Source organism: Drechmeria coniospora, chromosome 03, assembly GCF_001625195.1.
Source record: "Drechmeria coniospora strain ARSEF 6962 chromosome 03, whole genome shotgun sequence".
NCBI lineage: Eukaryota > Fungi > Ascomycota > Sordariomycetes > Hypocreales > Ophiocordycipitaceae > Drechmeria > Drechmeria coniospora.
Window position 1 is genome coordinate 1,603,161 of NC_054391.1, and position 25,510 is coordinate 1,628,670.

The window sequence follows — 25,510 nt, forward strand, 5'->3', positions numbered from 1 at the left end:
GTTTTCTAGCTGTGCAAGTACTTAGGGAGTACGGAGTACCTATCTACAGTATACAAGTACCTACCTACTAACCCAATGGCTAATGGCGACGCAATTTTTTGTTGAAGTTGGTCAAGGACTCGTCCCAAACGCCAAAACAACGCCCACAATTGCTTCACGTTTCGCCGCGTCTATTGATGCATCTGCGCTTATCGAAACCACTTCTACTTACATTACATGATGTACTGTACTCCCTGCATGTGCTCACGTACTGTACAAATATAAGTACTTGAATTCGGAGGAAAAGGCACAAGAAATGGCACAGTAATGTCATGCATGTAAGTACATGTAGCGCCACCTGGCGGGTACTACAAGTCGGAGTACGGAGTAATACTAGTTGCTTACTTGCTAATTTTGGTGCTGAGCTGATACTTCTTTCCAGGCACAGTTCACCGTATTACATGTAAGCGCTCAGTACTCCGTACGGAGTGCTCCGTACAGATTTAGAACTTAATAATAATAAACTCTGGTACCTAGAACTCTTGACAGCCTACGACAGATACATTTGGACGCTTCATCTTCTGACTGCACATACATGTACGAATATCGCTCGCTCTGTTCCGATGCTCTTTAACGCCGCACACGTACTGTATATTTATTCTAGAACACCTACTCCGTACTGGCACAAGTACTGTAATCGTACTGTACTGTACTGTACTGGTACTTGTACACCTCTACTTGGAGGCATGTACAGTACGGAGTAAGTACTCCGTACTGCATTGTACTTCCCCTGTGGTACTTGTTGTACCGTAGTTGTACATGTGTGGATTGAGGACCGACAAGTACCTACTGTACTTACTGTATACACCTGATACTTGTCCATGTACGGAGTACTCTACAGGTACAACTGCAGCGTGAGTTCTCCGTACACTTACTCGTACTCCGTGCGGAGTACATGTGTAATATACCAGTAGCAGGGAAGTAGTCTGTACCTTTACGAGTGCATGTACGCCTATTGGCACAAACTCTGACGCCGAGTGGACCTTTCTCACAAATTGATCTGCGCTTCTCCGTTTTTACACCCAATTGATTTCCCTCCGTCTGTTCCCTCATGGCTTCTTTGCCGACACTGCCCCGCACGCTCCACCCTCCCGAAGTAGCTTGGCACCCTAACTAGTCAGGGGTCCTGCAGCACCGCACCGGCCACGACCAGCCACGACCTGGCAAAGCTTGACAGATCCAACCTATGAAGTACTTAAGTAAGAGGCACCATGCTCACACTCAAAATCAATCTCCCCGGCGGCATCTTGAGCGTACCTTTCTACCAGTGCACTTACAACTACTCGTACACCTACGGTATATGCTTGAGAAGCTTGCCCTCGTACTTACTTTCGACGACTTCTTGTTCTTGAACCTACCGATACTGCTCGCTGCATGTGCAGTTATATCTCACCATCTAGACGCTCCGCCCTAACTTGACTGCCCTTGATTCCTTCTTCCTTTTCCCTTTCTCCCCAACGCGAATCTTGGGTCCGCTGGCTTTTCACTCCAGACAGAATCTCCTCCGGCTGCACATCCTGGGCGAATCATCAGCAATCGGTCGTTGCCAAACTCTGCCGTCACTCAACGTCCCAGCTCGAGTCCTCAAGCAGAACAGAAAGTCATAGACCGGCACTGTCGCTTAACAAGTTGATTACCAGGGGTTTTCCACTTGAATCTTCACCATGGCCTCTCGCAAGCCCGATTTACGCATGACCATTCCGGAGAGGGATCAGCCAAACGGCCGTCCTCAACTCCTCCAGCGCAATCCTCGAAGCCCACGCTTTCGGGAAGACTTCGACGCCCCATTTTCCGAATCCGTCTTGAATGCCTCCAGGACAACTCTCGCCACAGACGCCAGCGATGGCTACCCATCATCGCATTATCGAAATAGCTTCGATGCCGACAGTCATCAGCCCATCTCGGCCAGTGCGATGCACACAAAGACCTCGTTCCCGTCACCCTTGTCACCGAGGCTGCCTCGTACCGTCTGGCCATCAACGGAGTCTTCTCAGCAGTCCACCGTCGCGACTAGGATCCGCGACTGGGCCAGGAGGTCATTTTACCTCCCACGAAATGATTCCGAGAAGCTCATCGACGGATATGCCTTACGGAACCAGTCTCGCACTTCCAAGTCGACCGTTGTTCTTTCACAAGCTGATATCGCATCGTACGCAAATCCCGATCGATGCCATCAACCAGCAGGTGCTGGTGCTTCCATGAATGGATCCAGATGAGCTTCCGATAGAAACACTCCTCCTTTCGGAGAAGGAAAGATGACGCCGCTATGGGTTATGACTGCAATACCGGCACTGGTCTGCCTCAAGTTGCATATCGCTTTTAGGGCTAGCCAAAGTGCGCCCGCATAAGAAGGCTGCGAGCCTGACGTAATAATATTTAATGAATACCCGTCAAGTACATTCTTGCTCAAAAAACTCCGCCTCCGATGATGAATATGCGCTGCTCCTCCTTCTTTGCCCATTGGACAATCTTGTTGGCGCCTTGCGAGATGGACGCCCTGGACATGTTTGGTCCGCCGACGCAGTAAAACTCGAATAGAGGGGTGACCCAGGCGAGCGATGATGCGTCGTCGCTGGTGCAATGCAGCACTTTGAGATGCACGTGCTTGGCGTGAACGGTCGCGTGCAGCTGGTGATAGAGAGTCATCAGTCTCCGCCGCTCTACGAGTTGGCAGAGTGTGGGCTGCAGGGATGACATGCAGAACTGTACGTTTGCTCGTGATTTGTACATGAAATGGCGGATTTGGCTCCCTGGCGCAACCTGCGCTATGGTCGGACGTCCAGCCTGCGCCGCCTTTCGGATGATGGCGAGGCTGCCGTTCTTTGCCAGCTGCTGCGCGACGCCGTCTCGCATCTGCTTGAGGCTGTAGAAGCTTTCCCGATCGGCGCTGATCAGGACGATGGCGATTTCTTCGTCCGCGGACTGGCTCAGGCTGGCGTCGGGACCGCTGGCTTGTCCATCCGACTCTTCCTCGAGGAAGCTGACGTACATGTAGAGGTAGCCTTGGTTGTTGAAGGCCGGGAGGCATATAGGGATCCAGTTTTCCCCACCTCCGCCTTTGATGCCGTCGGATTCGAACAACATGTTGAAGATGAGTTGAAGATCGCCGGGGTGGAGGGAGTGGCGTCGGGGTCGTATGACGCTCACGAGCTTTCCTCCAGCGACAATAAGCCCATAGAGGAGTTTTTCGGCCCTCAGTTTTAAAAAGCCATTGTTGATGGCGTGTCGGTCCGACTTGTGGAGCTTGAGACACTCCAATGAACCCAAGAGGGCCGATGCCGAGCCCAAGGTGAAGTTGTCGGCCAAGGACGAGAGGAGCGTTTCGGTACCTCCGAGCGGCTTGCGCAAGTCGCTGGAAGGCCGGTTGATGAAAATATTTCGGAGCGTGGGGAGCGTTAGAGTAGATAGAATTTGCATATAGAGTGCTTCGAGTTGCGATCGGATCTGCGAATCGCTCTCTCCGAGTTTGCTTATCGCCACGAAGTAGAGCGGCCCTTGGGTCAACACGACGAACCTAGCATCTCCAGCTGTGAAGCCCTGAAGAGGAGCTTTCGAGCCCTCGTAGAACGATATGATGGTTTGAACGACTCCTATCGAGGAGTTGATGAGGTTCAGATCGCCATGGCGACTCCAGATGGGTTTTCCCGCCGACGACAAGATCATGTAATGTTTCAACTTTGATTTCCACAAGGCCAATCTTTCATCGTCCTGGAAATCGTCGTCCATCTCATCGAGGGAGGCCTCAAACTCCTTCTCGAAGGCGGCAAGGGGGTCTTGAGCCCTGCCGCGGCTCCTCTCGAATGGCTGGATCGATGCCGACTGTGACTGGAGCATGCTCCAAGCCGAGCCCCTCTTGTCGAACTCGCCGGCGAGAAGGCTTGCGAGGTCGCCTGCCGGGCGCATCGTCGGCGCGAGGCTCATCACACTGGCCGCATCGTCGAATCCATCGGCGCCAGAGCCGGCGTCCTTGCTTGTCGGAGAGACATGGCCGCTGCCAATCGGTGTCGATGCCGGTCCGGGTCCGGGTGTGGAAAAGGTGCCTCTGGAACCATCCGGAAAGGAGAGGGTCTGGATATCCACGGGAGAGACGGCAGTTGTAGCCTGTGCCTGCAGAGCCCTGACGTCTACCGGGCTCGTCGTCGCGGTCCAGGTGGGCAACGGCGGCGGTTGCTCGTCACTGGGAGATGCCGTCTCCCGTACCATTGTACAAGTTCGCGCAGTGACGGTGGCATCTCAACTTGATGATGTGTGGACTATCCGGCAGAGCTGGTAATAGTACACGACATGGGTTGGAGTGCGGCGGGCGACGGGTTCGGTTGCCAAAGGTTGCATCGTCGTGTCGGCCTCACGTACTGAATCCGTACCAGGACGACATACTTGCAAGTACACAAAGTACTTGTACATGGCCGCTAGGTATTCGTGCTCGGTACACTTCCCTTCGGCGTGGGCAGCAAGGTACATGTACATCGGCAAGGTACATGTAAGGAATTACGTCCTGTACTGTACACGTACTACTAGTACATGGAAGAATGCTGTCGTCCCTGCATGCTCGCCAATCAGATTCTTCCTGCATGCTTCAAGGCTCCCTTGCCATGCCCTGCCTAACACAGCTTGTACCTGGACCCTCTGAAACGTAGCCTTATTGTTCCTCGGACAGCTTTATCCTCACGATAGCAAGCGCGCTCCTCCCTACACTTACATCGTATCGTACCTCACGCACAGTGTAGCAGGTGTGTCTTTCTACACAACAACCTGTGAGGCGACATCCACGTCCCCTCGAGCAATGCGATTCGGACTCGAAATCCGAATTGCTATGCCCACAGGCTCGCTTGCGATTCGCAACCATGGCCCTTGAGCCTGGATTTGGCGCCCTCGGCTCGCCAGAGAGCTCAGGACGAGAGTCGCCCATCCCTCGACAATGGAGGAACCAGCTCGGCGGAGGTGAGTGAAATGTGCTGCCTGCACAGCATTTCTTGCTTACAATCATGACAGAAGAGGTCCACATCAAGGACAAGGCGCACCGCCGATACGCCGCTGGGGTGGAAAAGGCACTGTCGTTGTTCGAGACAGCGCTCGAGGAATGGGCCGACTACATTTCTTTTCTGAACAAACTTCTCAAGGTTCGTGGCGTGTTGAGACAGCCGTACAGCCTTGGCTACGAGTGTCGATTTAATCTAAATCTTCCAACCAGGCCCTCCAAGCTCGGCCGACTTCCATTACGACGATCCCAACCAAAGCCCTAGTTGCGAAACGCCTATCGCAGTGCCTCAACCCGATGCTTCCTTCAGGTGTCCATCAGAAAGCTCTGGAGACCTACAACTATGTTTTTGAAACGATCGGGAAGGATGGCTTGTCGCGAGATCTCCCACTCTATCTTCCTGGACTGGCGCCGACTCTCTCATTCGCCTCTCTCTCTGTTCGATCACCCTTTCTCGACCTTCTCGAGACCTATTTTATCGATTTGGACCCACGATCCTTGCGACCGGCCATGAAATCCATCATACTTGCGCTGCTACCTGGCTTGGAAGACGAGACAAGCGAAGACTTCGAGCGCACCCTCGCCCTCGTGTCAAGGTTCAAAGAGGCGGTCCGACCACCACACGCGGACAATATTACGGAAGAACACTCCTCTGGTGACGATTTCTTCTGGCAATGCTTTTTTCTGGCTTCCATAACCAGCCAGACTCGCCGCTCGGGGGCCTTGGCTTACTTGGTCCGCCATCTTCCCGCCCTTGGTCCCGCCTCGTCCATGGGCCCCTATGCAACACAGGCCCCGAACGGCACGGAGAAGAGGTCTAGGATATCGACCGTAGTCACTTCTCCAGAGCCAGGACTGCTTGTTCGCTGTTTTGCCAGTGGTTTGGCGGATGAGCAGCTCCTCATCCAGCGAGGCTTTCTCGACCTCCTTGTCTCACACCTGCCGCTCAACTCGAGCGTGCTCCAATCTTGCGTTAAACCTGCGGATCTTGAGATACTCTTAAAGGCCGCGGTCGGTGTGGTAACGCGACGAGACATGAGCCTTAATCGAAGACTTTGGGCCTGGCTCCTTGGACCTGGGCCTGCCGGCGGTGACGGTGATAATGCAGCCGACGTGGCCGTGACACCACCCGAGCAGCAGCAAGGATACTTCTCATCGAGGACGAGTTATTTCGAAGAGTTTGGACTCCAGCCATTGACGAAGGCTTTGCTCGATATGATCCAAGGCAGCATTCAAGCCGTCGCAACGGAGCGAGCCAGACCTTACAAGGTCTGCCTTTCTCTCATGGATAGGTGGGAAATTGGGAGTCTCATTGTGCCTGAAATCTTCCTCCCCGTAGTGAAAAGCGTCCGACAGTTCCAAAAGCAGGTATCGGAAAAGCCCGAGTTCACAGAAGTTTTGCGGAGCGCGAGTGTCTTCTTCGATGGCATCGAGAGCGGGCTGATCTACAGCGAACTCGTCGGCTTACTAGCCCAAGCCACAGGCCCCGGTAACCTGGGAATCAAAGAGCGGCTGGACAAGGTCTCGCTGGTCAACTTCATCATCTCCAATTTCAACGTGAGAGAAGAGGAGATGATAACCATCCACGCCCCCCTCACTTGTCTCGCCGCGCTGGCGATGCTAGAAGATTCCAAGAGCCGCAGAGCAAAGGACCGACCGGTTGATAACCAAGAAATGCAACTATCTGAAGCCGTTCTGAGCGTCGTTGCGTCGCTGCTTGAGCTGGTACCCGAGCGCGCATTCCCAAACCCCTCGCCCAAATCTGGAACGAATGAAGATGCCCACACGTCCAGGTCGAGCTTGGAAGTTCTACAGCAGATCAAGGCCTTCTATTTTCACGAGCACGGAAATCTGGACGGCTCGCCACCTCCATTCAACGCCATCAAGTCGGGCGAACTGTTGCTCCAGAAGGGAGTGAGGAGCATGTGCGACGCCACTGACGAGCTGGAACTATTGGATCACAGGGGCATTCGGGTCCGCATTCTCATCCTGATTTTGCTTAAGACGCCAAGAACATACAGCTTCGATGTGGACCAACTTCTGAGCCACTTGAATAAGGGGCTCGTAAAGCACGCTCATTTACCATTTTCGTACTTCTCGTCAACTGTGCAGCTTGCCACACAACTGCATTCCATCGAAAGAATCAGTACTTTGCAGCTGTCCGCGCTCGTGAAGCCTCTGGTCTATCACGCATGGTCATACCTATCCGCATCCGATCCGAAATTCCACGTGGAGACTACTCGGTGTCTGTGGCAACTCCAGACGGCTCTGTCGATGTCGTGTCGCGACATCGAAGCCATTCTCTCACGTATTCTGGTGGATATTCAGTCAAAGTCTCAGTCCTTTGCCTGCTCCGCAGAAGCCGGTCGCACTTTTGGCGTCCTGTGGACTCACACACTGCAGGACACCACCCCGGATCGCAGAGGCTCCAAGACGCCGATGCTGGAAGCTCGGATCGGGCATAGGCTTGCCGGCATGGATTTCTTCCAGGTCATGTTGACACAGCCGGTGTTCCTCCTCTTGGATGCACTGGCGGATGAAAAGACACAGCTATACATGGTTGTTAAATCGTGGCTAAACAATGTGGTTGGCATAGACAGGTAATGAACATCCAGGCCCATGACAACATTGCAGTCTACTCGCTAACAAGGTACAGACTTTTCCTTGTTTTGGTCACTAAACTGACTGAGCTACCCTTTCTTGCATCCCTCAGCACCGAGGCGACGGGAGAAAAGCTCGGTTCGGACCCGATCGTGTTTGGCGAAGAGCACGACCTGGAACTGTGTCTCTACTACCTGCAGACCCTGTACCGAGTGCTCCATTGCACCGGTGAGGGATCTCGAGCCATCCTCGCATCCAGATATCTGTACCTCGGCGGAACACAAGTCTTCATTCGAGGTTCGTCTACGAAGACTACATCTTGACGGATACGCAAAATTGCTAACTTGCCACTTTCTATAGCCGGCGCCGAGGCCGATGAGATGACTCTCCAAGAATTCTTTGTTCGCGCGTGTGTCAAATGCATCACCGGTGATGCCGCACCTTCTGCCAGCGAGGAGCTTGTTGGGAGAGTCTCGCAACTCCACCGACGCGCGTTGTCTGTGCTTCACCAATTTATGACCAGCCAATACGCCTCAGCTCTCGCCGGCCTACATCTTGACAACATCCTCATAGAGCGGCTTTCGACCTCGTTCATCATCGCAGATCCATTCGTTCAGGTGCTCCTGCTTGATGTCATCCTCGACATTCTTAAGCTCCAGGAATCGACACCAGAGCAACGGCCGGCTACGGCGACATCCGAGAAGGTACCGTCAAGCAGCGACCAGAGACGGCCCAGTCGACAGATCATTCCGCCAAGCGAGATCCAACCGGCTGGAAGGCAGATGCCTCCGCAGCTGCTGCAATGCTTGCAAGCCGGATTGAAATCCATCAGCAGCCATCCAGTGCTTGAGAGCTGGGTGATGTTTTTGGCGGGATGCTTACCCCTTTATTCCAATTGCATTTTCCAGATCCTGATTCCTCTCGTCGAGACGCTGTGCGCCCAGACTGGGGCAACATTTGCCAGTTTACGGGACATGTTCCGGGCAGATGCTCAGCCAGGACCGGGAGGCGAAAGCGCACCGGAGTCTACCCTGATCTATCTGCTGAATGGTCTGGAGCAGGTCTTGGCTTTGGCGCATGACCAATTGCTAGCCGAGGAGTCGCAAGCCCAGCTGGTGAAGGGACCAGAACAGCCCCAATCAATCTTTGGCAGCATGGTCTCTGGTGTTTTTCAATCGGACGGCCCGCAATCGCGAAGCGCTACAGCAAACGATCGATTGACGGTCCATCTCGCATTTCAAGATGCCATGCGATTGTGCTATAGGATATGGTCCTGGGGCCAGGGCGGTGAGGCAAAGTTGCAAAATCCCATCTCATCAGCCTCCTTCACCTATACGTCGCTGCGTACGAGAAACCGGGCACGGCGGATGCTGGAGCACTTGTTCACTGCGGAAACGTTGGAATGTCTGGAAACGGTGATCGATATTTGGAGATGCATGGAATCACCTGCTGAACGGGCGCAAATGTTCAAGTTCCTATCGTCCTTGGACGCCTGCCGCCCCCGGCATTCGATCCCGGCGCTTTTCAACTCCATCTACAGTCGAACGAATCCGGGCGCCCTGGAACCATCCCGCAAGTCAACGATGACGATTGACTTACAAGACTCCGATTTAGCCGTTTTCCTCGTCGAATATGCGCGCTCGCTTGACGACGACGCCATGGATGAGATCTGGCAGGACTGCATGACCTTTTTGAAGGACCTGTTAAGCAACCCGTTCCCCCATCGACAGACGCTACCGAGCCTGCTCGAATTTGCAGCTATTCTGGGTGAAAAGGTTGACAACACGACGTTTGGAGAGCAGCGGAAAATGCGTCGAGAACTAGGGGTCCGTATTTGCCGCTCCCACCACGAGCTGCACGAGTCGATGCTAACTTGAATATACAGGATGTCTTCCTCCGCTTGCTCGCCGCTCTTTTCACCACCCGTCCCATGATGTTTTCCGAACCAGCCAACGGGTTTTCCGAAAAGCCTGGCAAAGATGTAACGGCACGGAGAAGCGCAGGCGGCGGCGGCGGCGATGGCACAGATGATGTCGTTTCCATGCTTGTATCCGTCGTCCCAAATTTGTCCAAGATTCTGCTAGAGAACGACCGTGTGCTGTCGGCAGCCAGTACGATTTCCACGAGCGTCATTGGGCCGGCTTTTCGCTCCAAGGGATTCCCCGATACGATTTCCCAGGGCGTCATGAAACTTCTGCATGAACTGTCACGGTTGCAAAACAATCAAAAGACGTGGAAGAAGGATGTCGGGGAGGCATTCAACGATGGAAAGTTCTTTGGCATGCATCTCAGTCTTGTGAAAGATGACTGGCTTCCGCTGTTGAGGCAGTGGGCCCTCACCGACAAGGAACGGATGTCCGAGATTGTCGGCCGCATCGGTGCGCCAACGACGGCCGGTATTGTTTTCGGCGTTGGAGCCACATCGGCGCGACTTGAGGCGGACCGGAAAACGCAGCTAAACCTGCGGAGGATGAGCACGCTCATTCTTTCCTCTACGAAGGATACTTTTGTCGCCGATCTACAGATCATCATGGAGAAACTGGTGGAGCTGTTGGCGGCCTCCTCGACGTCATCTCCGTCGTCGACAACCAGGGCAGATGTGTACATGGTCATCCGAGCGATGGTGCTTATGATGAGTCCCATTCATCTCGCTTCCCTTTGGCCGGTGGTGAATGCCGAAATCCACGCCGCCGTCTCCTCTGTGGTAAGCCCCGAGGACAGCCCGGTATCCGACGTCTACACCAGCTCGGCCATCCTCCAGGCGTGCAAGCTTCTCGACCTTCTCATATGCGTGGCCCCAGACGACTTCCAGCTCCACGAGTGGCTGTTCGTCACGGACACAATCGATGCTGTCTATCGGTCGTCGATGTACCAGCCTGTGGCGCTGGTCGACGAACTCTCGGAGGAGCTGGGCAGCGGCGGTGCTGTGCAATCCGACGCGGCGGCCCAAACAGCGACCACCAGCACGCACAGGCGACCCCTCCTCGGCCAAGGTGGCATTTGCGATGACGTGTACCTGGAGCGCAAGGATGAACTTGTGGCAAAGGTCTTGCGCCCATTTTTCGCACAGCTGAGCATCTTTGCGTTCGAGTCAACGTATGCCTTGGGCGTCTTGGATTTGGATGGCTGTATCCAGTCCCTGTTGAAGGACATCTTTGACGAGCGGACCATGGTCAAACCGCTCTGAGTGAGTATACGGAGATCTGGAAGGACGGGCGTGGGGGGTTGACGGTGTTCATGAGTGCTCGATATGGTGGCGTAATTATGGCACATGGTAGATAAATGGAGAGTTTGTTTCGAAACAGCCAGTGCTGCTGCTACCAGTGAGGCGACGTTTGCGTTCTCTACTACGAAACGGACGATATGGCTGAGAATGGCCCAACGATGCACGCGAATTGACACCTAACAAGGCATATCGCATCAGCACCTGTGCCGCAGCCTCGCTGGCTCTGTCGCTTCCGAGACATATTCAAGTCTTTCTCACTCGAGGCATAGCTCCAATTTGATGTGAAACGGTAAACAGACTAATATTTCGTCTCCCAAACTCCTCGCTAGGCTAAAATCGACAAAGAGATCTGACATGGTTCGTGCACCGGGAAATCGGCACAATCAAGTCGCACGGCATGCCAAAATGACAACACAACTTCGAGAAGAGGTTTTACTCTAGATCATCGTTCTCGCTGTCTGTGGCGGTATGCTCCTCGACTCTATCATCGTCTTCCGAATCGCCCACGTCGTCGCTATCGTCGTCGTCGTCGGCATTCAGTCCCGGGACTGACTTCCAGTGAACATAGTCTTCCACCAGCCACCGTTTGCTGATCGGCAGCTGGTACGGGTCAAAGGGGAAGTAGGGATCGAGCTGGTGAAAGCTTTCGGCTTGGGCATCGCTCCCCGTATCTCGAAGCGCGCCGCCGGTGGCGTAGGTCGAGGAGAGGAACTGGGTCAGCCGGACACGCTTGTTGCTCTCCACCAGTGGATAGATGTACATGAAGTTGAGGCGGTGTGCGAGTCTCGCAAACTCCTCCACGATGACCGGGGCGCAGACCTTGAGGGGATTCAGCTTCCCAAATATTTGTACCGAGAGGTCCTGTTTCGAAGTGCCGACCCACTCCAGATCTTGGCCAATGTACGAGGCCGGGTCGTCGGGCTCGACCATATCGGGGGCCGATACGACCAGGTCCTGCCATCGAAAGCAGAATATGTAGAGTGTCGCCTGAACAAGGGAATAGTACGGGTGGAACCTCCTCAGGTCTGGGCCGCGGCAGAGCGGCTCGTACCTCCGTCGATACTGTTCCAGGTGGTGAATGAGGAGCATGAACATGGTTCGTACCAAATGCTTCGGCACGTGGGCGCCCCTCGCGACGAAGCTAGCGAGATAGGATGCCGCAGCCTGCTTCAATACATTGGGCGTGTTCCCCTGAAACGCCGTTGCCATCAGCTGGCCGCAGAAAGCGTCGGTGAGGCGCTCATGCTGCTGGGCGAAATGGAAGACGAGAAACTGGGTGTGTCTTGACTTGTAGGTCGGCAGGACCATGTGGTCGAACTCGCGCAAGATGGTGGTGAACATGTCAAAGGCCTTGTCGGATCCGGGGTTCATGAAGTGCGGCGTGTAGAAGGTGAAGAGGGTATCGAGCACGGCGTCCATCTTCTCGACACTCTCCTTGACCGTCTTTATCCTCATCGCCTCCTGGTCGTAGTCTAGGTCGTCGCTGTCGACAGAATCCCCGTCGTCGTCGTCGTCAGAGTTGCATTCCTCCCAATCGGAGGCCTGTCGTTGGTTCTCCCGAAGCGCGTACATGACGGCGGCGGTGACGTCGTCGTCAAGGTCTTCCAGGTCCAACTGCATCTGGGAATCGATCTTGACGACGCGGTTCAGTATGAGGTCCAATATCTCATCTCGCAAGTCCGGCACGTAATCCTTGACGCGCAGCAGGTTGTGAATGTAGGCCATGTGTATCCGCATGGACTCGTCTGGGAAGGGGAATTTGGTGCCGAGGATATTCTCCAAAACGGCGACGGCAGAAGGAAAGATTTGCAATAGATATTGAATTGCCGAGTGCAACCGCTGACGCATCTCATCGCGGCTCACGTCGGGAAAGTCGGGAACGGTCCAGACGGAGGGGTTGGTGTCGCGAAACTTGTCGACCAACTTCAACAGGACAGGCACCAGATAAGATCCCTGGGCGCTCACCAAGGCAGCAAGGAAGTGGGTGAAGACTTTGACGAAGGCCTCGTCCCGGCCGAGCCAGGTGCACCCAAGAATGGTCCTGACCAAACCGTTGCACTCCTTGCCCTTGAGGATGGGGATGCAGCTCGTAAGAGCCATGACGTAGACCTGCAGCTCGTGCGGCTTCAACGTGTCGTCCTCCTCGCCAATGACGGGGGGCAGATACCTCTGCTTGTCGTTGGCGAACAGATCCTTGAGCATGTCGTACTGGCCGTCGTTCCCACGCAGGTGCTCCTCCAGGGCCACTCTCACTTCGCGCTTGACGTCGTCCATGGTCCTTCGACCGACCTCGTACGTCACATTTTTGATCTCGTCGAACAAGACTTTCCGGCGCTTTGTTGGACTTTCGGAAGGGTCGGACGGGTCGGCGACATCGTCAGACAGCGACCGCTTCTTGCTCAGCAACGAGACGGGCTTGAGAATCGACTTGACGGGAGTCGCACTTGAGGCGACGGGACCAGAGAGGGACCTGGCCGCTGGTGTGAAGGGGCGCATGAAGGACGGCTTTGTCGCGGAAAAGCCAGCGCCTCGACTCTAGAAGGTCAGGCGGTTGCAAGCTTGAAGACGGCTTGAATGCCGGTCGTTGACCGCTGGATGGAGTCGCAGCTGGTTCGGGGTGCTCATGCAAATTCGAACCGAAAGGGGACGAATGATGCCACGAGACCTATGATCATGACTATGCGTACAGCGGTAGCCCTCGTCCCCTGTCGCCGCCGGCACAAATCAGATACGTTGGATGGGGTCTGAATTTGAGGTCGAGGTGGATGGCCAGCAGGAGATGGAATGGAGGGATGTTGGAAATGACGAGTTGACTCGATGATGGGCCAGCGACTCGACGAACGGTAGAGTTTAGGGATTAGCGTGGGAAGATTTTTAATGAAGGTTTGGTCAAGGCCAACTGGTGTGGGGTAGGAAGCACGTGCGCCCAGATCGCTGTGACTAAGCTGCCAACTTACCGACGACGCAGCGCTACGGACGACAGTACAAGTAACAGCTGGAGTATTAATATTTGCAAGTATTAATGAGTACTAATTACAAGTAAATACTATAAGAATAAGTACGAAGTACTCCGTACTGGTGAATGGATTCCGTTGATGCTAATAAATAAGTACAAGTACTTACTTAAATATGGAGGTGCATAGTACGGTACTGAGCACACGTACTGTTCTCCGCAATACTTGATACCTTCGTGCTTGGTTCTCCGTACATTGTTCCATCTTGGTATCGACGATCAACACATACTACAGTACGTGCACAGTATTACTTGTAGGTGTATATTACTAGCCTGTAACTCCTGCCAATGACAGCAAGACTAGGACAGGAGAGGAGTGCACCTACAAATACTATAGGTAGCATAAGTACTCGAAGAATTCGGGGCAAGTGTGTGGATACCAGGATATGCTTGTTGCCGTTCTTCGCGTCTGGCGGCATTGTACGGAGTAGTACCGACAGTATTACCAAGTACTCTGAAAGTACTGCGCGTACGGGGTGATAATATAGCAATACCTACCGAGTGCTTAGTCTGCATGCGTACATGCACAAGCATTCATATACTACAGTACGGATCGCAGACGTAGTAGGTGGGTTTGCCCGCACGCTTTCTCACGCGCACTCACATATCGATCGTACCAGGCCTCACCGACTCGCCATGGTAGCCATAGGCGATGGTCCAAATCTCGATTCTGCTCCTGTTAGTAGCATAAACCAGTCAGGACGGACGTGATGTGGGACAATCGGAAATTTTCTTAGCCTGTGGCTCAGAGCATTCTCCAATGTCGCACGGGGCAGTAGCAGTACGCTGTACGAGGTCGGTCGTTGGCAAAGTGTTGAAAGCGCAGCTAAAGTAGGCAAAGCAGTATTTCATCATCTCAAGCATGTACCACCGCTTACGCCTCCTCGGCTGACATCAACGGGTAAGCCGCAAAGCTGATGATGATGCTCGAGGCTTCCGAAACGCGACGGTATGGAAGACCTCGAGTGTTTATTCATCACCAGCCAGGAGCCAGGGCTGTCGCGGTAGACTGCTGTTCATGTGTCGGGTGCAAAGGGCATCCCCCCCCGCCTGTGTTGCGCTATTATTTAGATGGCGACACAGGCCAGCTGGCCAGATCAGTCAGGAACCAGATCGACGAGTTGAGGAATCAATAATTTGAGACATTCATCACATAGACGAGGCCGCCACCGGTGCCAGGACGGACGGGCTCACATTTCGCACTGGCCAAGGCAAATACCCATCGGTTTGGCATAGGAAAGCCTGTTTGGCGCATAGGAAAGCCGGCCCACTCGTGCCGCTGGGACACATCATATGCATCATGCGTCATATTCCTATCCGATACATCAACCAACGTCGTAGGCGACCGCCAACATTCGTGCACTCCAGGGTCAGGCCGAAGCAAGCACCACCAGGGGGCACCGCAAAGGGGGAAGTGGAGAGCGGTGGCAGAAATCAGCGACAGACTTGCCCGACGCAAAGACTGCCGTTTCTTTGCCGTTCAAAGCCGTCCGAGTCCAAGTTGGGTTTCGTTCTAGTAGCCGTCGGCCGCACCAGCACCGTTGTGGGCTGGGTGGGAGGCATACATGTAGTTGGGATCCGCACCCCCGTCGGCGCTTCCGGCCGCTTCCGCACCGGCGTACTCTCCGGCTGCAGGGGCCGCTTCGACCTTTTCGCCCGCTACCATGGAGCCGCCCCAGGAATTCTCCATGACGCGCTCTCGATTGGTCTGATTCTGTTGCTGCTGCAGGCGTCAACGACCAGTCTTTCTCGCTCGAATGAGCAGGGGGGGGGGGGGGGGATGAGCGGACCTCGCGATACTTGGAGAGGTACACCTTGAGGGCTTCGGCGTAGTTTTCGAACCCGAGGGAGGTCATGGCGAAGAGGATATCCTCACCGTTGACCGTCTTCCTCTTCTCCTGCTGACACTTCTCCGACGCTGCAGCTCTCGGTCAGCATGGAGGGGACAGCGAAGGGGGGCGGCCGACTTGCCCTCGCTCGTGATGAAGGATATGAACTCGCTCACGCACTCCTGCATGCACTCTTTGGCCTCCTTTGCGATCTTGGCGTTGTCTGGCAGCGCATTCTTCATGATACGAGCGACTGGAGCAAAGTTGCGAATGTTAGCGTCCAGTTCGCCCGCCTTTGGCTCGCGAGCGGTGCCGGTCGACGGGTGGCGAGACATGGCGGGATGGGATGTGCGAGGCTCTCTACGCAACGGATTGGAAGGGGGATGGCACGAGCTAATCACGACGAAGCTCTCGGGGGGAGGGCGGACGCACCATTGGCTATGGGAAGCCACCGATCCTGCTCTTTAACACCGTCGAACTCGTAGCTCGCCAGGCCGGCCGACTGTGGGTCCTGGTTCTCGTTCATTTGCTCCTCGTCGGGTGACTGTGCACCATGGTCGACATCCTTTGGAGGAGACGGAGGGGAGTCGGACATATTTGGCTACCCGCAGCGGATGCTGGCGTCCGTGTGAGGGCAAAAAGGGTCAGGCTGTGACGGCCGGGCGGGCGATGATGCGTCTGTCCCCTGGCCACGTCGCGAAGCGGGCAGGGAGGGCTTGCAGGTATCCGTTCAGGGGGCAGGTGGACGCGGTGCCAGCGGCCGGGATGCACGAGATGGGCGTCAATCAAGATGGCAGGCGATGGATCGCTGGCTCGTCGCTCGTCGGTCGGCGGCCGAGGCCAGGGCCTAGACTTTAATGCTGCTCGTATGACGCCGTACCGTACGGTTGGGCTCGAAGGCTTCGCGGTGGCGGCGGCGGCGGCAGCGGCGACGGGTTGGGAGATGTCGACGTGGGAGGGTACCCGGTGCGCAGGGGTGCTGGATGTGTTGGGCACTGGACGAAGAGCAACGGCGAGGCGAGCGTTTTGCCCGTGGCACTGTGCCGGCGGGTAGGCAGGTAGGCGTCAGCGTCGAATCCTGCTGGTCGCTGCCGGTCGCGTACGGAGCAGGGCACCGGGAGCTTGTCGTCCAAGCAATGGGGCAGGCCTCTCGATCTGCTGCCGGACGGGAGTCCTGCGAGGTCAGCCAAGCAAGGGACGGGGAACGGAAGACGGGGCGCCGGGTCGCGACGCCGCTGCGGCAAGGCACGACGACGACGGCAAAGCACGACGGCGGCGGCGATGTCTGGGCAGGCACAGGACCCCCGCGCGCGAGGGCAAGACGGCGATGACGAGGGAGACGGGGGCGAGGCCGACTGGCGATGCGCGACGGGCGAGGTCGGTGAGCGGCCGGGCAGGCGAGCGGGCGAGCGGGCGAGCGGGCGAGCGGGTGACTCTCGTCGAGGCGCCGCCGAGTCGGATTGCGACGGCGGATGCGGATGCCATGTTACACCGAGGCGCAACCCGACAGGCAGCTTCTGACTGCTCCTGTCTCGTCACCCTCGTACCCTCTCACTCGCGTTCTCACCTTCTTCCCACTGCCCTCCATACGCCCTCCTCACATCCGGTCTCCTGCCTGAGGCCTCTCGCCCCTCATCTCTCACCTGGCTCATGCCTCCTGCCTCCTGCCAGCTCTCCTGCCTCCTGCCGCCTGCTGCCTGCCGAGCGTCGTGTGCTGCCTGAGGCGCCAACGCGCGTTCGTGCTCGCCGGCTTGGGGAAGATGAGAGAGATGCGGGCCAAGACGGACGTACCTGGAGCAATCGGGTCAGACGATTGTTGGATTTCGACTCGGCGGCGTTCGGTCAAGCAACGGCGGCATGCATGTCCTATGGGTCGCAGACGACAAGATGTGATTGATGGGTTAGGATAGGATGGAATCGATGAGACGTGGGGGGGGGGGGAGGGGCGCTCTTTTGGCCCAAAGGCGTGGAAAGGCAGTACTGTTGGGGAGTTTGGCCAAAGCTAGTGACTGGCCGCCGAGATTGAGTTGGGCAGGTAAGTAGGTGCCCAGCCACTATTAATCTAGTTTGTACACTACATGTACAAAGTACCTACAGTACTGTACTGCAGCACTTACATACTTACTTACAGTACTCCGTACAGTACATGCACATGCACATACATGCACATACGGAGCACATGTACTTGCTTAACAAAGTACTCTACTTAAGTATGTGCACCACCAGCTATAGCATCACGTGCTTGTTATGTACGTAGCACACAGTACTCCGTGCTCCGTACAGATTGCAACAGCCAGGCCTTGCGCACCAAGAATACTCCGTACCGTTTCTACCAAGCATGTAATAATACTCCGTACAGGTAATTACTTTCTATGAGGTATCCGAGGAATTTTTGCGCCGATCAGAGATAATAATCTGTACCTGTACTCCGTACATTAATAGTAGCCAGGGAACTGGTTCGATCACGCTCGTTCACTGTGCACGTAAGTACGCGCGACTTACCTACCCGCTGTTGTCGTCTCGCTAGGTAGTTGGTGCACCAGTGTCCATTCGACTCTGACGTGAAGGTACATGTAATCCGTATATATGGGTATGTTTCATGCACCTGCGCATCGTCGAACCTGTGTAATTTTTCCATGTCGCTTTATTCACTGCGACGCTGGCAGTGATGGCCGGTTACCATGACGCGGAGAGAGCCGTGCGACCTGTTGCCGATATGGACCGCGCTGCCGAGTCTGATTGACGACACTGACGGAACGACGACTCCTTGCTGCCTCGCCATGGCTACGTTGCGACCATGCACGCAGCTGCGGCCGTGACCGGCATGGCGGTGGTGCTGATGCCGATTGACGATAGAAAGCAACACTGTTTGTGGCATCACACTACTGGGTGGGGTGTGTCCAGGTCATGGCTTCGCTTTCGCCAAAAGCCCGAGATGAACGGTCTCGAAGCCATCAGAGGGCGTGGGGAATTGCACAAGTACGCGACTTGCCTTTGTCTTGCGGCCGACCGACCAGCGACAACAGGGTGAGGCCGGCTGCGAATGGCAGGCATCGCTCGCCGAAAGGAGCGCTGCAACCTGGCCAGGGTCAGGTCTTTGCATTGTCCTGCACCATGCCACTCAATACGCAGGCAGAGGGTAAATCTGGACCGGGTCATCTAGCCATCCTGCTCTCCAAGAAAGGATGAAGATATTGGCAAGAAGGCAATGCAATGGTAGGCCTGGGCCCAACGGAGGATCTGCCGGAAGTGGCCGGCTACCCCGAGGCGCAGGAGAGAGGGGTCCTCGAGGCAGAGGACGCTAGAAGTGATGAAGGCATCCGAGTTGCCCAATGAGACTAGGCGGCAGTTCTCCGGATTTGGACCTTTGTGCGGGAGATTTATCCGCGTGGAGGCTGCTCGTATCGGCCGTCGCTCGTTGAGCGAAACAGGCGCATTGGTGCGGTTGGGAGAGAATTACCGGCATGGATTATTACCTCACAAATGCCGGGTTGGGAAGGGAGACGTGCAAGAGGAGGACGATTCCGAGGCAACTGCCGAGTAGCCATGACGTAACTACATGTACATGTACAACTACAGTAGATGTTCAGGAAGGTCACACCCACTGGGTCGTGATCTAAGAGGGTGACACTGTCGGGCTGCGAAGGCGCAATGAGGGGTCCGGGGATTCTATACAAGTACATGCCCGGTGTACAGTACGGAGTAGATGTATAATAATGACTGTACTTGAACATGTATCTACAAGTAAGTACTTAATACTCCGTACAAGTCTGTATTACTACTGTGCCAAGTACTGTGAAGAGTACTTGCTGTACTGAACCGAGTGACATGTTTAGTTGTATCACATGCAAGTACTTATTTACACTTATCTGTGCAAGTACTCCATATACAAACATGTGCATGTGTTCATGGAAGCACGAGGGTATTATTCTTGGGTATTGATACGAGTGCGCGTCAATGTACTCCGTAGTTGTACTTGTATTGCATGTGCTGTATTATGGCAAGGCCGCATGGCTAGCATGCCCACCCAAGAGGAATAAGAGGATCCCCGGAGTTGCCGCAGTGGGCGGGAGCTAACGAGTAATTGCCGCGTATGCATGTACTATTACTTAATCCTACTTGCCTAGGTACTTACTTATATATACATGTACTGTAAGCAGGTGTAGGTGTAGGGGTAGGGGTAGTTGTACTGTGTATTGTACTCCGTACTTGTACGTTGTCGTGTGCACCTAGGGAGTACAGAGTGGGGGCGTGGTGAATATACAGCACGTGATAGATATAAGTACGGTGCTTGCATATGCCAACAGCTCGTACGGAGTACAGAACATGCCATGTGCACTTCTACTTGGTGAACCTCCTCAGTCTCCCCTTTTTCCGTTTGCGCATTTCCCAGGAGGAACGGTACAGTGTGAACGATGCGCGAGTGCCTGTACATGCATGTGCTCGTGCGAACATTCATTCATCGGGCATGCGAGGTGACTACAAGTACTTACGTAAGTCGATGCGTGAAGGAGCAGATGCGGTTCTGCCTTACTAATGGGTCCTAAATCTGGTGTAGCGCTCCATTCCTCCAGCAACTGATTAAATCCTGAGATCCTGACTCCATCCTTCTTCCCAATTATTAAGTATGCATCGAGGTCTGTACTTGCTTCTACAACTTCCAGGCATACTTACTTGTGCAAGCAATACGTGGAGTTTTGGTAAATGTCTGTATCTGTTCGGAGTACTTACGGAATATTACATGCACTCGGTACATTTAGGTTATTTGTAGGACTTCAATGGCACATCAGTACTCCGCATGGGTCCCTCAATTGGTCACAATACTGTACTGCCCAGATGAATACTTCGTTAGTTATACACGTACGTAAGTACCTTCACATGTACGGAGTACAGTACTCCGAACGACTACAGTACACCCTGGACATGGATTCAAGTCCCATGCTCGGCAATTCCTAGCGCCGATAGAAGGACACTTCTGTACTTACTTGAGTGCTTGGACCTGCAGCAAGTATTACAGTACTTGTACAGAGTACAGACTGCAGTCCCTACAAGCACTTTGCCATATATTTCAGCACCACAGTGCGCACGACAAGTGTGCTTTGCATGGCAGCACGTACCGTGGTCAGCGAAAGAGGAAAGCGGTATGCATTCCTAATCACTCCTACGTGTTCAGCATTCTCACGGTGCATGTCCTCGTTGACGTTCCCTTTCCATGTATGTCCACTGTGCGTTCTGCTACACGTAAACATACTAGGCAGTACGGATGTGCACTTGCTGTACAGTACGGAGAAAGGAGTTCATGTACTTCGTACAGTACTTGCAGGTGTACCGGTACTGTAGGTGTGCAATACTCCGTGCTCAGTACCTCATGTAAATACTACTTGATCGCATGTAAGCAAGTACAACTAGTTGTACTCCGCAGGTGTGCGGACTACTCCGTGCCTAAGGATTATTTGTACATATGCACTCAAGTAAGTAAATACTTCTCAAGTACAGTTCAGTCAGGTGCAGAAATGCAAGTACGTGGGAAAAAGGGGCACATACTTACCTACCAAGAATTCTTCCCGTACTCCGCACAACGCGCAGCACATGCACCATGGCCATGTACATGTACAGCGATTCACGTACTGGTACTCCGTACAAGGGTGTGTACTTACATGTACTTAAAGGGTCAAACCCGCGACGACTGAGCAAGGGTTATCATTAATAATTATCCGATCCACCGATGTGAGCGATACTGATCTGTCGACGAAATCGAACGCAACCGAGAATCAAGACTCTGCAAAGTGCATGTCTTTGTAGGTGTGAGCAACGACGACGCAAAAATGCGACAAGTGGTTAGTACATGTAAACACAAAGCAATGAGTGTCCAGCTGTATTTGCATTTTTGCCCACACCCATCGTCATCGATCCGCGTCGGCCATGTATCAAGTACTTGGCAAATGCACATGTGCTTGAAGTCGATATACTTGTACGCATTATCGTAGGATACGAACAATACGACAAATATCCACCCAAAGTATGTACAGCTAAGTACTTGCAGCTGCATGTAGTTGTACTTACTTCCAGTACTTGTACATGTCTACATGTACATACTGTAGTTATAAGCACAAGTGTAGGTGTAAATTAATTGTACAGTAAGTGCATGCAATCGCAGAGTGTGTACAGTATGCAGGTGCGGGTACCGTGGGTCAGGCTCTACGCCAAAGCAAACGAAACAGCCCCGCGTTTGAGCTGCTGGACATGGGACCTCTGGGTGAATCTGGGGACTAGGTAGTGGGCGGGGCGTTCTTGACAATGCTTGAATGAATTGCATCATGTAAGTACTAGCTGTAGGTCTTCTCCGTATGTAGCGCCTACATGTACAGTACTTGCACCTAGATACGAGTACTTGTAAGTAATGCTTGCTGTTCGTGGATACTGGTCCACTTCTGGATTGATTTCGTGCTCGCATACATATAAGTACGTTGTACATACTGTAGAGTACTTGACATACGATAGAGAACTTGCCGTAAATGTGTACTGTTATTGCTGCGTGTCCCGTGTACCGAGTTGATGCCACGGAGTAGGCGTAACCATCAATGTACCTGTACATGCAAATACACCTACGCCTAGGTGTACTGATACTATAGTCCACACCCTGGATCTGCACATTTGGAACCAAAGAGTACATGTTGATACTGGTTCTGTAAGTACTGTACAGTAGGTATACATCAGTCAGGTATGAACGCACATGTACGTGTGCTAGACATAAGTGCATCGGGGCGGCATTCCGTCCTGCACCTATAATTACTTGTCTACATGTACTACTTCGTATGCACTCCTATTAATGCGATGCGGTAGTATACCACGGGCCATCCCTTCCTTCTGATTTTGCCCCGCAGTACGGAGTAGCAGTTCAAGGATTTGCTTCGGGCGGTTACTTACCGAACTTGCACTTACTTACTTGCACATGTATGTACAGTAAGTACTTGCACCGAATACATGCTCGATGACCCTCGAGGAGCGGGCATGGTGTAACATAAAACGACACAAACTGGTGGGAAGGAATGAAGCAGTGTATGTGTAGGAACACATGTCTACCCAGGGATACCTTTCCAAGGTTTCATACGATCTGTCCACGCAAGTGCAAGTACTGATTCGGCTATAATAGCCTCAACCCCGACCTGAGGCCCATCTGCACATCGGTATAACGACAACTACCGAGTGCTGTTTTTGAACCCGGCCCTCTTTCGTTCAGCAAACGCGTGCGAACTTCTGTTCGTCGCCCAGGACTCAAACTCTCGCGTGCCTCGCACGAACCACGACAAACAGGGTGGAGGCACCCGCATAGTAGCTCCATCTCTGCTGTGCCACGCGAGCCCCCATCTATGAGCACGGTCAGTCTCGCACAGCTTGACATCACATCGTGTGCAGAGTGAAGGATCATTCTCCTCTGGAACGACCGAAGTCGCCTAGAGCATACGTTGGTGCTGTTTACCACATGAACGTACGCTTTAGCTTCCATGAACAACATCATCTCGTTTGATGGCTAATGTTGAGCAGGTTGACGTCGAGATGGCACTGCTCTTCGCCCTCTTCCTCTCCTTTCCGGCACAAGCATACGCTGCGCCACGAATGAGGGTTCTCGACCCAGCCACATCCGAAGGCTTCGGCGAGCGAAGTGGCGACGTCGTGCTCTTGCAATGTCCAAGTGATAACCCCGAAAAGTTCAAGGAGTTTGGGAAACTGTGGGGGGGAGCAGAAATCCTCGATCAAGTCAAGAGTTGTGTTCCTGACTTTGGGGACAAGGAAACGAGACCTATGGGTATGAAGCATGCGATGCCGTCCAACCAACCTGCATCTGACATGAAAACCAGCGCCAAGTAACATCTGTCCCGCCGTCATCGGCATGTGGGGATGCCTCCGTGGCCTCAGCTGTACATACGAACGGAACTGCGTATCCGGCTTGGATTGCCCGTTTACCAAGGCATGTTCTTATGCCCCATGCTTGAGAAAATCAAAGGAAATGCGCTGCAAAATCTCGCCGAGTCCGGAGCCGAGCGTAAAGGACGCATTTGACGAACTGGAATTGCTGGTTCGAATTGGCGACAAGATCAAGGAGGCCTATGGTACGCTCTTCGCGAACATCATGGTCAACAGCACCACGGTGAATACGACAATGATTTTCCAAAGCGTCAAGGAGGGCAGCACAGTTTTCGAAAGCCTCGGCCAACTGCGTGGCCGGAACATTATGACCAAGTTTAGGCTGAATTATCCGTTCGGAGACGCAAAGGAGATACCGTTTGAACATATAACCGGCTTCAGCCTAGATTACAAGCCGTTCTTCAACGGCATGAACCCAGTGAACAACATTCAAGACCACTGTGATGGATTCGAAATTCAAGGCAAGTCTACTCATTCTTCGCAGCCAGCATTTCCAGCCGCGTGCAGTCCGAAAGCCACAGCTAGCTTTTGATTTCTTCCGCTAACCTTGGTCCTCCCAAGACGTCAGGTTGCGGGCGCGTCACACAGCCAGCGGCCTGTACATGCAGTATGCGCCTGCCGTGCAGCCGGAGATGACTGCCGGTAGCTGCAATACGAATTTGAAATCGGTCATAAACATGCCGCTGGCCCCAGAGATATGGGAGGCAAGAATTGGGGATCGGAAGCCGGATCCGGAGCAGGAGCTGTGTTGGGTACGTATTTCCCGTTCGGCTGCGGCATACGATGGGATGGGGATGGGATGCTAACATGCGAGAACAACAGAGAAATTGGACAAACCCCATATTGTGTCGCACAATTCGACGCTATTAGTACGATGGCGGCCCGATGGACATGCTGCACGTTGGTCTGCCTAGAAGGCCATCGCCTGGGCGGGAGATCGAAGGCCCCGCACAAGCAGTCGTGAGCAGGCAGGCAATGACGATAGCCATGTATAAATGTACATAATATGTTTCTCTCTGGGGACCGACCCATTTACGCTCACGACGGGAAGGCTCTCCTCTTGAACACATGAACGCCCTGGCGGCGAAGCCGACTACCATCTGCGTTGCCCCTGACACCGTTCTGCCACCTTTGTAGCCATCGCGACCTCGTAGGCCAAGACCAAAGCTGGCATGTTTCGGAGTAGCTCCAGCCCAGGCGAAGGCTTACAATTTGATGGCAGATTCGCCAATTGACTTTGCGAGAGCCTGCTGCGCACGATGCTGTCGAGACGCCGAAATGGTGACATCGTCGACGGGCCGGATGAGAAAGCCTACTCGCTGCACATTTGCCTGTACGTGATCAAATGGAGGCGTTGGTTTTCGTCGGACTGTACGGACAATGATTCTCCTGGGCATGGAAATGCAGCAACTGGTGCATGCTCGACTCGGTGAACTTTCACTATGCAGACCAGATATGGGTAATACAAGTACATGATGCGAAAGGAGGTTGGTGGGGTGCGCAGCTTAAACCAAGGTTAATGGAATACACAGTAATGTAAGTAAGTCTCGAAACAAACCCATGGTACTCCGTACGTACGACCATAATTGAGGGCAAGCGCCTCCATTTCCGGGACCGTTGTCCTCCAGAACGGGATGACCACGCCCATGCTAGACTCCCGAACCGTTTTGTCCGGTGAACAGCTGCCTAACGGAATCATCAACCGTTTTCTTAGTAAACCACAAACCCACCAACATCGGTCATCGGGGGCAAGTTTCAACAGGATACTACTTGTGCGGTCATACCAGACATCTCATTAACTAAACGTAGTTGTCGCTGCCTGAAAACAACTGCTCAGGGGCCGGATGGCATCATGCGACCGGCTTCGTGCGCAAGTCCGAGCCACTGCACAGACCGGA

At 53.8% G+C, this 25,510-nt stretch overlaps 6 protein-coding genes and 1 pseudogene across 6 annotated transcripts; 3 read left to right on the forward strand and 4 right to left on the reverse strand.

Annotated features, from left to right (window-relative positions):
• Window positions 1–1,703: 1,703 nt before the first annotated feature.
• Window positions 1,704–2,255, forward strand: DCS_06309 (uncharacterized protein; the record flags this gene model as incomplete). Its single annotated transcript, XM_040803600.1, has 1 exon — window positions 1,704–2,255. One exon carries the CDS (start codon window positions 1,704–1,706, stop codon window positions 2,253–2,255), a length of 552 nt encoding a protein of 183 aa, XP_040653704.1.
• A 190-nt stretch (window positions 2,256–2,445) lies between these two features.
• DCS_06310 (Vacuolar fusion protein mon-1) lies at window positions 2,446–4,242 on the reverse strand (the record flags this gene model as incomplete). Its single annotated transcript, XM_040803601.1, has 1 exon — window positions 2,446–4,242. The coding sequence occupies one exon, from the start codon at window positions 4,240–4,242 to the stop codon at window positions 2,446–2,448; it is 1,797 nt and encodes a 598-aa protein (XP_040653705.1).
• A 641-nt stretch (window positions 4,243–4,883) lies between these two features.
• On the forward strand, window positions 4,884–10,805 carry DCS_06311 (uncharacterized protein; the record flags this gene model as incomplete). Its single annotated transcript, XM_040803602.1, has 6 exons — window positions 4,884–4,980; window positions 5,032–5,159; window positions 5,231–7,617; window positions 7,674–7,915; window positions 7,979–9,444; window positions 9,504–10,805. 6 exons carry the CDS (start codon window positions 4,884–4,886, stop codon window positions 10,803–10,805), a joined length of 5,622 nt encoding a protein of 1,873 aa, XP_040653706.1.
• Window positions 10,806–11,276: 471 nt separating this feature from the next.
• On the reverse strand, window positions 11,277–13,340 carry DCS_06312 (RNA polymerase I specific transcription initiation factor RRN3 superfamily; the record flags this gene model as incomplete). The annotated part of the gene is made up of 1 exon (XM_040803603.1): window positions 11,277–13,340. The coding sequence occupies one exon, from the start codon at window positions 13,338–13,340 to the stop codon at window positions 11,277–11,279; it is 2,064 nt and encodes a 687-aa protein (XP_040653707.1).
• A 2,030-nt stretch (window positions 13,341–15,370) lies between these two features.
• On the reverse strand, window positions 15,371–16,281 carry DCS_06313 (CCAAT-binding protein complex subunit HAP3; the record flags this gene model as incomplete). Its single annotated transcript, XM_040803604.1, has 4 exons — window positions 15,371–15,580; window positions 15,648–15,775; window positions 15,829–15,939; window positions 16,119–16,281. 4 exons carry the CDS (start codon window positions 16,279–16,281, stop codon window positions 15,371–15,373), a joined length of 612 nt encoding a protein of 203 aa, XP_040653708.1.
• A 587-nt stretch (window positions 16,282–16,868) lies between these two features.
• On the reverse strand, window positions 16,869–17,171 carry DCS_06314 (uncharacterized protein; the record flags this gene model as incomplete). The annotated part of the gene is made up of 1 exon (XM_040803605.1): window positions 16,869–17,171. The coding sequence occupies one exon, from the start codon at window positions 17,169–17,171 to the stop codon at window positions 16,869–16,871; it is 303 nt and encodes a 100-aa protein (XP_040653709.1).
• Window positions 17,172–23,231: 6,060 nt separating this feature from the next.
• Window positions 23,232–24,144, forward strand: DCS_06315 (annotated as a pseudogene).
• The last annotated feature ends 1,366 nt before the right edge of the window (window positions 24,145–25,510 follow it).